The sequence below is a fragment of the Platichthys flesus genome, chromosome 4, assembly GCF_949316205.1.
Source record: "Platichthys flesus chromosome 4, fPlaFle2.1, whole genome shotgun sequence".
Taxonomy (NCBI): domain Eukaryota; kingdom Metazoa; phylum Chordata; class Actinopteri; order Pleuronectiformes; family Pleuronectidae; genus Platichthys; species Platichthys flesus.
In genome coordinates, this window is record NC_084948.1 from 7,929,138 (window position 1) to 7,942,494 (window position 13,357).

Below are 13,357 nucleotides of genomic sequence, written 5' to 3' on the forward strand. Positions count from 1 at the left end.
AAGACAGAGGAAGATAACATGGAAGCTTCCGGTGATAAGAGTCGATGATGGTGTGGATGTCCTGGAGACAAAAACACGTGATATCCTGAGCAGAATTATTATGTCCTCTCCTGCCTCTGCCTGCAGCTCCACCCCTCCGTGAACACGCTGGAGATTTCTGTGCTGTTATGAACACGTCTGAGTGGAAAACCTCCTGCTGTGTTGTGTACTGTATGTGTGTCAGGCAAACTCCAGAGAACATCCAGACCCCATTGTGTCTACATTCTCCTGAATTTAAATCTGAAAACGGATTTATTGTATTTGACATCACGTCAGATACACAAACAATTAAACTACTAGACCCTTACTTTGACGAGGTACTGGTACTGCTGAGGGTTTCTCTCCAGGCCCAGGCGTCTCAGCAGGTCCTCCTCTCCTCCCTCAATTAGCTGATAGAATATATGGAAGTTTCTCTCTCCATGGTTCTGGTGGACCACGCGGGACTTCTCCAGCAGGTAGTTGATGATGTGACCTCCCATGGGGGCACCCTGCCGACGTAACAAATACCAGGGAGGGGGAGGGGAAGAGGAAGAGCAGGAGTGGGTGAGGCTGGGGTACTGAGGAGGTGTTGAAGGGTTGATATAACATGCAGGTACGGATAGTGCATAGCATATTGTGTGGAGGTACAAAAGAAACTTATGAGTGATGCGATTAATTATTCTTGAAAAAGTTAAAATTCAATATTTTGAAACAAAACAGATATTAACATGCCACAACAGAGAGTGGAAACATATTTTTTTAAGTGACCAGGCTTTTGGTTCATGCAACAATCTGCCTCCCATCAAAAATATTTGTTGTTGACAATGTTCACTCATAGTTGAAGTAGCTACCACAGTAAATCAGACTGTCCTTCTCACCTTGAAATCAAACTGAATGTCCATGTACTTGCCAAAGCGGCTTGAGTTGTCGTTACGCAACGTCTTGGCATTGCCGAAGGCCTGTGGAGAGGAGAGAGAGGGATGAGGAGAGACAGGAGAGGAGAGATGATTGACCGATAAAGAGGTGTAGAGATATCAGGGGAGCAGAGAGCAAGAAAGTGCGATGAAGACAGAAAGGCAGACAACAAGGTAGCAGTGAAGCCACAGGTGTTGGATCCCAACATTGTTTGTCTAGGACAGTGGCACAGATTACAAGGGGCACACACACACACACACATAAACACATCTGGAAAACATCTGGCTGAGACACGCCAGACATCAAAACAAGCACTTTAGTAAGCTCTGGCATTGCCTCCTTTCTCCAAAACACTGTCAAACAAACACAATCTCCACTCTTCACTGATGTTCTTCACACTCCACTGTGAACTTTCCCCTGACTATTTTCAGATCCACACCTGAGCAAGAAATGTTGATGATGCTGTCGTATGTGTAGAAAACTGTGTTAAGTTCACATCAGTGTGACTTTTGATCGGTGACAAATAATATAAGAGAACCAAAAGGCACAACGATTTTGTTGTCTCTCCACTAATGTTTCCTGGCTTTCCCTTTAATGTGTCACCCATCTGTGGAACATTATATAACCAGTCCCTCGAAGCACTGGTTATTAACTAGATTACCCCTGTTGTTTTCATTCTCTCCCATAAGGAGGTTAAGTTGTTCCTCCCCCTGTATGTTTGTTTGTAATCAAGATCAGACAAAAACAACTTTTTACAGTTTTCCAGAGGATAATTCATGGAAAAAATTAGGCATGTTTTGGAGCTGATTTGAACAAGTGTGTGAAATGTGGTGCAGCTTGACTGAGACAGAGACTATTGGGCCTTGTTTGAGAGCCATTCTGGTAGAGGACATTTTTGCTTGTTTTGAGAGTTAACAAGGGAAATAAAACCACGTTACAAAAAGTATGATGTCTTTGCTGTTTTCAAAATAAAATCTATTGAAACTGGGATGACAGATTTTAAACTGTCTTCAGATTATCATCTCCTTATGTAAAACATTGCTGACAGGTCAATATCACATTTTTACTAAATCTGCCACTTTCTACTTTCTTCATGACTCAACATCATGAGGAGTCTATCTGGAGGGAATGGAGCTTGCTGAGAATCTCTCTCTATGCGTGGTCCACACAGTGATTATGTGAATAAAGGGCCTCAGCGTCTCACCTCCAGCACAGGGTTGGACTGCAGCAGCCGGTCTTTGATGGTCTGCACCTGCTCGCTGGCCGGACAGGTGACGGCGTAGTACTGCAAGATCTTCTTGGACGCCTCGGTCTTCCCAGCTCCGCTCTCCCCGGAGATCAGGATGCACTGGTCCTTCCTCTCTGTTCTCATGGAGCGATACGAGTTGTCGGCCACTGCATAGCTGGAGGAGTGAGGGGAAAGACACGGACTGTCAGCAGGAAGTTTGGCAGAGATACAGACAAACGCTACAACACAAAACATGTGTTGTTGAAGCAGCCCTTGGACTGCAAACAGGAAAACATTTCTTGCTCGAGGTCTTAGGGGTTTTTGACTTGCCAAGAATTTTAATGATGCAGCACATATTTGTTATGGCTAATACATTTTAAGACATCAAATATTGTCAAAACTATTTTCATTAAGCATCTTTAAAATGACTGGATACAGAGAAGCATCTTACATTTGGACAGCTAAGAGAACAATTCATGGATCTTCATGAAAATGAGGCATATTTAGGTGACTGGTATTAATGAATGTGTGCTATTCGGTGCAGATCAAAATAAAAATCTGAATCTAATGAATGTTAATGTGTTTTCATAAGGGGACTGTGGAGCCTTGGTGGAGATATGAGCTCTGCTGTGTGACATTCTGATTAAACCTGCAATGACAACTCCCAGGCACAACAACAAATACTATTTATCACCTTATTTAAGTTATACAGATCAACTCAATACCCAAACTTCTAGAAGATCTTCCATAAGCTAAAGTTTGTGACTTTCACTGAGCTTTTCAAAAAATGGTTAATAAAATCAGTTATCACTTCAAGAGAAGGAGAAGTTAACATTAAATATCTATTTAAATATTAAAACTCAACAAACTAAATAGAGCTCAGACATTGGAACAATTCAGAACAATAGAGTGATTGCCAAATAGAAAATTATAGCAAATCATTACAATGATGATGATGTTGTGTTTACAGAGAATTGCACTGTGATGCTCTTGTGACTGGAAAACATCATATGAGAGCATCTGTGTGAACCCGGACAGATAATGGACTATGAATCATAGAGTCCAGGCTGGAATGGAGCCTAGTTGTGGTATCACTTGTCAGCCCTGGGCTGCTATCAGCACTGCTATGTTGTTTCAGCCTGTTTGGACATATTTCTGACATCAGACATATTGCTGGATAATAATTACAGAACCTTGGACATAGCTGTATCATACTGTATGAGTGTGTGTGTGTAGTCTATGATGGAGAGGGCGTGGAGCTGGAGGTCAGGTTCAGGTCAGGGGAATTCCCTCTCATGGGAGGAAAAGTCTTTCCTCGTATCATCGTTTGCATACTTTTCTTTCCATCTCACCCTCCCGTTTTCTCTCTCCAGCCCTCCACCTCTTTTTGGAAAAACATCTTTCTTTCCACTCAGAGGGAGAGAAAATATTGGCCCAACACTCAAGTGCTGACAGCTACAGCTAGGGGAAAATGACTGTCAGTAGAGCAGAACGAGAGAAAGAGTTGGTGAGAGATTCTGAAATGTTTCGATGACGCCACAGAGTCTCTATAATGCACTTGATTGTTTTGGATCTGACCTATGGAGTCTAGAAGGATTTGACAGGGAATTCTCCGGCCATTCCTGTGGCAACGCTTCAAACAAACACTCGACTCATGAGCTAACGTCTGACAGAAAAGAACTGTCAAAACGATGAGAGCATTAAGCAGCTAGTCAGCTCTGTGAGAACGGAGGTCAGGCCTCTGTAAATGCATTTTAAACACAAACAACAACATTTAGCACACAGGTGCAACCCGTGTTCTGTCATTCTGAGGTGGGAAAAGCTTCAGCAGAGATCAACACTCCTTATTTGAGGGTATGGAATCACTCAACATGCTGTCTGCTATAAATATGTCTCCTGTGGCAAATTCTCCAAATGCGCGTATCAGCTCTCACGCCAAGTCTCTCGAAAAACTAAAAGAGCATCAAGCAGAACGGCTGCTGTTTTAAAGGTAAAGGCTGTCACATCAATATTCATTTGAATTAGTTGTTTCTGAGTATTATGGCCATGTTATGAAGAAAATTCTTCAAGAAGACAAAGTCATCTGTGTAATATTCTAAGGGATTTCAGAGTTTCACAATGCGATTGATCAAGATTTTTGATTGGGTATTTTCTCAATACAACTTTAGTCTCATAAAATGACTACTTTATTTTCGGACATCACGACACGAGTTTCTTCAAATTACAGCTTTATTCAAATAATATTGCAGCTTAATTCTCGAAATCTAATTTTTGATAAAAAAAAAAAAAAAAAGCATTTGCTTTTATGCCTAAATACTATGCACAATACTGTAGCATTTACCGGCAGACATAAGACAACCAAAAAGGAAGAACGCGACAAATTTTGATAATTCTACTTTTAGAAGAAGGATTATTTGTTGTGAGCTTTTCACCATTTGACCGTTGTCTTTAATAACTTTTAAATACGTAGATGTTTAAGTGTGTGTACTTACATATGTGGTGAGACCTCGTAGAAGTTGACTCCACGGTATCGCTCCATGTGGTTCTTGGTGTAGATCTCCAGGTCTTTGTATGGATTAACAGACACCAGCACTGAACCAATGTAAGTCTGATGGAAGGGGAACATAACGGTCACATTAAATGACTAATATGTACTAGAGCAAAACATTAGGCCTAGGTCCATCGTCTTTGTGCATCACCTCTTACTTGTCCATATTAGCTGTTTCAGTACGGGAGAGTAGGCAACAAGTATGAGGTGACAACTTAAGCTCTGGATTTAATTTTGCAGTGAGAAGGGCAGACAAAATAATTGTTTTTATTCCCGTTTGGAGTAAAACACACAAATCTAAACGACCATAGATAAACAGCCCCAGCAGGCAACACTCAATAGCAACAAAGGCTGATTATTGACAGCTGCTCCATCAAGCCGGGAGGAGGAGCAAGGCAAGACTTTGTATCAATTAAACTTTTAATAGACATATGGACAGTAGCCCTTTCTGATACTGTCTGATCTTAGCTTATCACACTTACATACATTGACATTGATATCAGCACATAATGCTAGCCAATATTATTATGTAACAGGAAACCGCATTTAAGATATACCAAAAAAATATCAGTATATATCTCGGTCACAATTCTTTAATAAGCAAAATTAAGGGGATTTTATGGGATCCTTATTAAAAGGTAGGGTTGGAATTTGTTTGCGGAATCCTTTTTATCTTATTTATTGAAATCCTCTACATGTCCAAGACAATAACACGGTGTCGGAGATTTCATTCAGACCGAATGAAATGATTGGCTGGCGTACCCGTCTGTCATTACAGACCTGCCTGCCTGTGTGTACCCTGCCTGTGCTCTCACTGTGCATGAGTGTAGTCTTCAGCTGAAGAGCATTACACTACTGAAGCACAGACCATAGTCAGAAGATAGTGAGCAGGTTTCAGGCAGTGCTCCATCATGTGCTTTGGGGAGAGTGTCGATGGGAGGGGTTGGAATGTATTAGTTACATTTTTGGTGTATGCTTCCCTTGCTAACTTTTTCATGAATACCAAGCCTAGCTTTAATATAGGTCTATATTATCCAACACAGATTGGGTTACACTCACATAGATGAGGTTCTCTTTGAAGCGTTTGCGCAGGTTCTCTATGAAGGCAGCCTCGCTGGTGTAGTTCTCCAGCAGGACAAAGTCCTGCACCCCCACCCGGTCTCTGGCTGTCAGGGCCGACTCCATCATAGCCCGTACCCCGTCACTAGCCACCACCTAGAGGAGGACAAAGAGGGAAAAGGTGCGGTTAGAGACCCAATTCATTAACATAACCTCTGTAGTGTAGCACTTCGTCCATCATACTCTGCAGGTCCCACACAAGCAGAAATTACAGACAGAAAGGATTAAGAAAAACACCAGTCTGTGAATATATCATGTACATTCACACAATCCATCCTCATTAAAGAAGAAGGAAAGGGCGGTCTAAAGTAAACCAGAAACAAAAAAAAACAGTGGAAGATGGGTTGATGAATACCCGACCAATTTCAGAGACAAGCAGGTGTAGATATGAGTATCAGGTCAGAGAGGAATATAAATCTGAAGCAGGACAAACACTGAAATATGATCTCACAATAACTGGAGGAATTATGACTCCTTCCACAAATCAGTCTGTTATTGTTGTCAGAGTTAATTATTCTTAATCTTCACCTAAGTGCTTTCATGATTCATAGTTAATATTCCTTGCTGTTAACTTTGGTTGGGCTGAAACGAAAAATGTATAAATTAATTAATTGAATTACTTTCTTAATTGATCGATAACAATCAGCAGCTTTAGTCCAATGAACACTTTTACCATTTCTCTGCACAAATAAATCCCAGAAGGTTCATGAAGACCTTTCTGTCCCGTAAGCTCTCATCGCATTTTTGTGGACTTAGAGAACATCCTCACCCTCACAGCGTCTCATCCCACAATAGAGCACATTCAGAGCAATGCCAAGAAACACTGTTTGAAGTGTAAAAGTCGTTCACAGAGCTCACATTCATTGAAACACACACAGCTCAACAAAGTGTGGGGTTTTCTGTTTGAACATCATTCAAAGTTTTCTTTAAAACCTTAAGTGATCTTACCCCCTCTAAAAACTGACACTAAGCCAAGTCCAAATGTGGGAAGAAAAAAGATATCACAGCCAAGTGAAACAAACCCTACCCAGGTTGGACATGCTAAAAGATATATAGAACAGATATTGTAAAGGAAGTGAAGTCACACTGCAGCACTTACATGTTGAAGCTCATTGATGCGTTTTTCCAGGTAACCCTTTTCTAAAATCGAGGCCTGAGTTTTACGCATCAAATTGCGAATGTCACCCACGTCCATGATTAAGATGAACTGAGCTGAAGTAGTAAATGCTATGCAACTTTTACTCGATGTTAGAGGCAGGGACACACACACACACACACACACACACACACACACACACACACACACACACACACACACACACACACACACACACACACACACACACACACACACACACACACACACACACACACACACACACACACACACACACACACACACACACACACACACACACACACACACACACACACACACACACACACAAAGTACAGCAGGTGGTGTTGTTGTGTTATGCAGTGAAGCAGTCTTCATCCCTCAGGAGACCACAGAGATGAGATGAAGAAAGAAGAAATTAATTAGTGCTGTGTGAGACAGGAGGAGCAAATACATGGAGATAGAGATGTATGAGGTAGGAGGAAAAAAAAACAGAGAAGAGAGGGGGGATGATGGATGTTTGGTCCTGCTCCATCGCTCCATTTAAACTGAATTGTACAGTTGACAATACTCCCTGAAATTCCTTATAGCCCATTAATCACTGCACCGTCTTTTCAGTTCAGAACACACACAGACGTGCACAACACCTTGATCAGAGTTCACACATGTACGCAGGAATATGTTTGTTCAAATGTTTCAGAGGAAACTGATGTCAACCAACAGTATGTATTTAGATCCATGATACAAGTTAGGGGAAACAGAACTGAATCCACACAGCACATATTTACTAATTACTTATTGACTTATTTACCTATTAACTTAAAGCATTAGCTAACACGCTATGTTATGTTTATACACTCTCATTAACTGAACCATCCACTTTCTTCTTTACAGCCTTTCAAATGCACAAGTAGCCTGGCCAGCTGGCTAACCTCTGCATCTTTATGACCTGATGTATTCCTGGAATGTGTGCATGTGCTTTTCAAGTCCTCACAAAGACACAATAATGGCAGAAATTGAATGTCTGGACTATTTGACTCAAAGATTTTACAGATTTCATAACACACTACAATATCCCACACATTAAAGTGACTATAAATAGAAAATGCACTAAACGCTAGGTCAGCATGTGTGTGCCTGTTTAGCTTTACTGACGTCTCTTCTCAAACTATAATAAAGCACATCAGTGAGCACCCACTAACCAGAGCATACTAAGTATGGCTCTGGTTCCAGAAGTTAATTTCCCATTCATTTATTTCATTGTGGTTTCAGAAAATCCTTAGAAATAAAGTTTTAAAGCAGGGAACCAGGTCGATCAGAGATGAATTGTGACCATGAAACATTTGATTTGGAGCAAAATAATACATGGAAAAAAGGCAAAAGTACGAGACTGTTTAGATGATTAATTAAAGAGTGAAGGAACTACACATTCCAGAACAGATTGCAAACCCACAAGCAGGGGCGGACTGGGGGAAAAAAGTGGCCCGGGAGTTTCTGTCAGACCGGCCCACTCAATACACGGCGGTGCGCATGCGTATAACTGGGTGCCGCGTTGCGTGTATGTATGCAAATCCAAATTCTCTACACTTCGGCTGTGTAAGAACCAATTTAGAGGTGTTTATTAATAAGGTGGAGATCTTTTCTTACTTTGGACTTCCGAAGTCTGTAAAACACATATTAAAAGACACTTAAAAAAAAATCGAAAAATAGTCACCATGAGTGTGAAGACCGATTGCGAGTAGCAGTATAAAAGCAGTCAGTGCGAATAGATAGGTATAGCTCTTGGAGAAAATTACGCTTGTGCCGCTGTTTCAACCATTGTAGGGCTGATGCGATGATGGGCGTGGGCCGGTACATCATAGTGATGGGCCGTTGGATTTATATTTTCGGCCATCGGCCCACCGGGGATGTCCCCGGTATTCCCGATGGCCAGTCCGCCCCTGCCCACAAGCTGGCCCTTACTAACACTCTCCAGTAGCCTACATGACCTGACTTGCAGTGTTTTTCTCCCCTTTGACCATTCTTTTCCTGATCTCTAAACAAACCACAGAATGTTAGAAAGGGGAATCATGGTTACTCTCAAGTAAACGAAAGGTAACACTGAACCATCCTATCGTTGCCGACATGAGGTTCACGATTATGGTAAACTTTTCCATAGTAAAAGCAAGATCCACCATTCAGGGGCTTCGCTATTACACCTGCGGATTGTGGGTAGTGTAGTTATTCTCCTTGACATTGCGAAGAAAACACATTTTTCTTGAAACACAGTTGATAAAGGGCCCCGGTGGATTATGCAGCAACACATAATAAAAATATTCAAAGCCAAAATCTCTGTTCAGAAAATGAATGGGATTTTTCTTCCCCGACATCGTGTTATCAACCTATTTTTATCAACGCTCTTTATATCAGACTGGAATAGGTTATATGAAAACATAACATTGGCTACATCCAATTAAAGCATCCAACCTGCACAACAAAAAGTGGTTTTCTATTGTCGAGGAAATCTCTCTCTGATGTTGGCCCATTTCAGCTTTATCATTCATCCATCCATCCATCCATCCATCCATCCATCCATCCCTTTCCCATGGCAGGTGAAAAGACTGGAAAATTGCTCATACCATCATCAAATTACAGTAACTAACGTTAGGTTTCGGCTGCTTCAGTGGCTCCTTGTGTCTGATAAATAAGCTGCTCCATGAGGAGTAGGTGGCCGCTGTATTAGACCACAGTTGGTGTTACCCCGGTAACCGTGGGTGCTGCCAGAATCAACCCAGGAATGAAATCTTAAGGATTATGAATTTAAGGGAAGAGAACTTGGAAAGCAAGGAGTTCTGGAAAACTACATCATTGTGGTAGTGGTGCAATACTTGAGTTTGTATGTGGTAACTCTATACATCCCTATTGCTCTCACCCCTGGACGTCATGATCTCTGATGACCTTCTGTTTCACACATCTCTTCAATAAGCAAAGAAACTGCAGCTGTGTGTATGTGTAGGTGTGTTTGTGCATGTGTGTGTGTGTGTGTGTGTATCATGAGAGCTGAGTAAGTGTGTGACCAGTATTCTTTGTTCAGTCATTACAGTGAAATTATTTGCGATGCACTTGCTGCATTTTTGCTGCATTTTTGTTGATGTGAAAACTTCCTGCCCTTGTCTGTTCAGATATTTCTGCTCTCACTGCTTATTCCAACTATCTGGTTCTATTTCTTGATCCCAAAATTCTGCTGACTTTGAGGATTATTCTGAGAAAACAACTTCCAAACAGCAGGTGTTCAGACCAAACGTAAAGAAATCCATCATCATGAGAGCAGCAAAACACCTATTCATTTACATTTAGATGTAACGGTTTATTACAAAACCCTTCAAATATGATGGTGCCTGGGAAGAAAGAAACATGAGCCTTATTTTCTCACTTCTCATCCCTCCCCTTTCTTCTCTATACATCTTTCATTCACTTTCCCTCCTTGCTTCAGTCTTCTGCCCTCTCTCTCCATTACTTCATTGTTTTCCAACTCTGCTTTCACTGTTTGGCTTTCCTGCGGGTAAGGCTGCACACCGGACCTCCACCCGGTCTCAGGAACTACATGCCGCCCCGGTTCCTAAATGTCGTCATGCTTTCCGAATCCTGTGCAGCAAACAAGTCTCGGAGTCAGGTTAGGAGGAAACTTGAAAAAGGAGAATTCCCTGCTAAGACGTCTACGCCGACGACTATTCACTCAAATTACTTCTGAGAGCAGGTATACCAATGTAAAAACAAGAACCGTAGCACATTATTTACATCAGAAGTCGACAAGAATGATCTGATGATTATTGCTTTTTTCCCAAGATAGGTATCAGTCCAGTACATTAGTCCTCTATACTGCCCCCTCTGTCCCATGCATCTCAAACATTTTCAGCCAATCATAGAACCATCAGCAATAACGCGGCAAAGTTCTTCAGGGCTAGAACATCGCAACATGATAATCACAAAAACAGTCCGACTACATAGAACAGTAAGGGATATGTATCATTTTAAAGGTTAAGCCATTCTAGCAGCTCAGGTCTGGGGATGTCTTGATCCATCGTCAACAAGTTTCAGTCGTTAATTCTTTGATTTATGACAGTGGGAATAGAGTCAATTGTTTTTTGAAGGTTTACCAACATTTACATAACCCAAGTATTCCTTATCCAAGTATAAATGTTAGCATTCCAACTCGCTAAAGTAAAATAGTAAATGACATCAGTATTACATGACATAAAATGTTGACATTTGTGCAGCCCCACAAATAATTTAAACTTAAACTTGAAAGAAAGAAGCAACCTTTTGGTCCTTGTCAGTTTTTGAAACTGTATGGACACTTTTTGGTAGGAACTGAATAGTAATGAGGTACTGAAAAGTATTTGAATCTTGGTGTGTCAGAACAATGATTTGAAGAAAACTCTCATTATTCAGGATACAGGCTGATACAAGCAATTACTTTCTTTACACTATGTGGAAACTGCACCTTTAACCATTGTTTAATCTCATTTTCTCTCCATTCTTTTTTTGTGTTGATTCTTTACATGTTTATGTTTCTCTCTCCCGTGAGCTCTGTCCTGCCTTTAGTCGTCCTGGTGCTCTGACAGACGACCACACTTTGGACCACATCTGAGAGACGCAGAGAAAGGGGGAGAAAGTCGAAGGATTGGATCATCCAGCCGGCCTGGGAACAATGGCAGCTCTCTCCTTGACCTTTACATCGCCCCGGGCACACTCGCAGAGCTCAGATGTCACACTGTTTATATAAACCTCGACTAACCTGCTGCTTTCCATGCACCACAGTGCACAGGATGGAGCACGGATGGTAATGATGATGATGTTAAGATATAGCAGTCATCTAACCTGCATAATCAGGCCTGATACGTTTGACAGCGTTAACGCCACACTGGTATGTTTGTGTTGCACGAGTGCAGCTTCATCATTAATGATTCTTTCATACTTTCAAAATGTAAGTGTGTCTCCATGGCAACTGTAATTAAAAAGACAGTACCAGATCCTGGATTAAGAGCTTTCAAGTCCAATTTAGAAATGAAAATAATTACCCATTAAAAAACAAAAACAAAAAAGCACAGTTTTTGATCATTGTTCAATTGTTTGAGAATATAATAAATGTAAAATCAGGAAAGCGATTCCAGAGCCACAGAAGACATGATGCAAATGTTTTCAGAATCTGTGTGGCACAAAATGAGCAGTGGAAAACTTTGTGTAAAACTGGTGGTGTGGCCCTTTAAGAACTGCAATCATCCACAGACACTAAAAAATAGCCAATACAAAGTCTCACTTCTGACGGATATCAAAGCTCATAAAATTATTATAACATTGATCAAAGATTATTTTCCTCTTTTTATGACAGACCATAAAATTTAACAGGCTTACATGTAGTAGCTCTTCTTCCGACTGGACGGGATTCCAAGAGCTATGAACAAATCGTGTCCCAGAGCGCTTAAACCAACTGGTGATGAATATTTGTGTATGTAAAAGATCCATGTTAAATGCGTGAAGAGGGCAACAGATAAGTGTGGCAGTCAGAGTCATGTCAGACAAAAAAAGAGCTTGATCTTTGTTCTGTTGCACATTAGCGTGAAACTTCTGCAACAATAACCAAATGAGCGAGGCGTACGGTTCTGATAAAGAAACTGTTTACTTTTTTTCTACTACTCAATTGTCTGGCTCTCATTTCTCCTCTCCCCTCATCCATTCTGCACTTGATGGTAGAAATACTGGATTTTTCCCTTGTGAAAATAAAGCAAGGTCATTACGAGGCCAAGTGTGACATCAGAAACTTTGCAGGAGTTGACGGAATCAAACATGGATTTTAGGAAGTGGTCGGCAAATCATAACTAAAATCTTCATTGCTAAATCTGACTTTCAGTGACTACATTTACATGGCCAGTGGACAAGAATATTCTGATAGTACCCGAGCAAGACAAGTCTGAATAAGACATAAACGTAAATAGCATTTTCTGATTACCTTAAACAGAGTAAGTGACCAATAATCAAATCAATATGTGAAGTATTCTGTTCTTAGTCACAATTATTGCGACATCTAAACATCTTCATCGCATTATAGCGTCCTATTGGAGTTTTCACAGTATTTTGGATCATCGACATAGGGAGAGTTGTAGCTTTTGCAATTTTGAAAAATAACTATTTCAGGTTGGGGTTTTAAAACAGGCAGAATAATGTTGGACGTACTGATGTGAGTCATAATCAGGCTTTGCACTGTAACATGTGAACGGGAATATTAATTAACAAGTATTTTAGCAACTCATGTAAACACCATTGTTAAAATAATGTCATATTCACATTAACGTCAATAATCTGAATTTTGGTGTCCATGTAAACATAGTCAATGAGATTGAAGACAGTGAAAGAGAATGCCCACATTAAAAAT

The 13,357-nt window shown here is 40.8% G+C and overlaps 1 protein-coding gene across 2 annotated transcripts in view; it reads right to left on the reverse strand.

The window, feature by feature from the left end:
- LOC133951577 (unconventional myosin-Ic-like) overlaps positions 1-13,357 on the reverse strand; it is a 56,301-nt gene that overhangs the window by 15,885 nt on the left and 27,059 nt on the right. Inside the window, exons 3-7 of one of the 2 annotated variants that reach the window (XM_062385601.1) lie at positions 5,769-5,924; positions 4,654-4,769; positions 2,138-2,336; positions 897-977; positions 348-527 (exon numbers count right to left, since the gene is read on the reverse strand). In XM_062385601.1, coding sequence (XP_062241585.1) covers positions 348-527; positions 897-977; positions 2,138-2,336; positions 4,654-4,769; positions 5,769-5,924 — 732 coding nt within the window. Of the gene's footprint in view, positions 1-347; positions 597-896; positions 978-2,137; positions 2,337-4,653; positions 4,770-5,768; positions 5,925-13,357 lie in introns of both variants that reach the window. The other variant, XM_062385603.1, reaches the window with a different exon arrangement.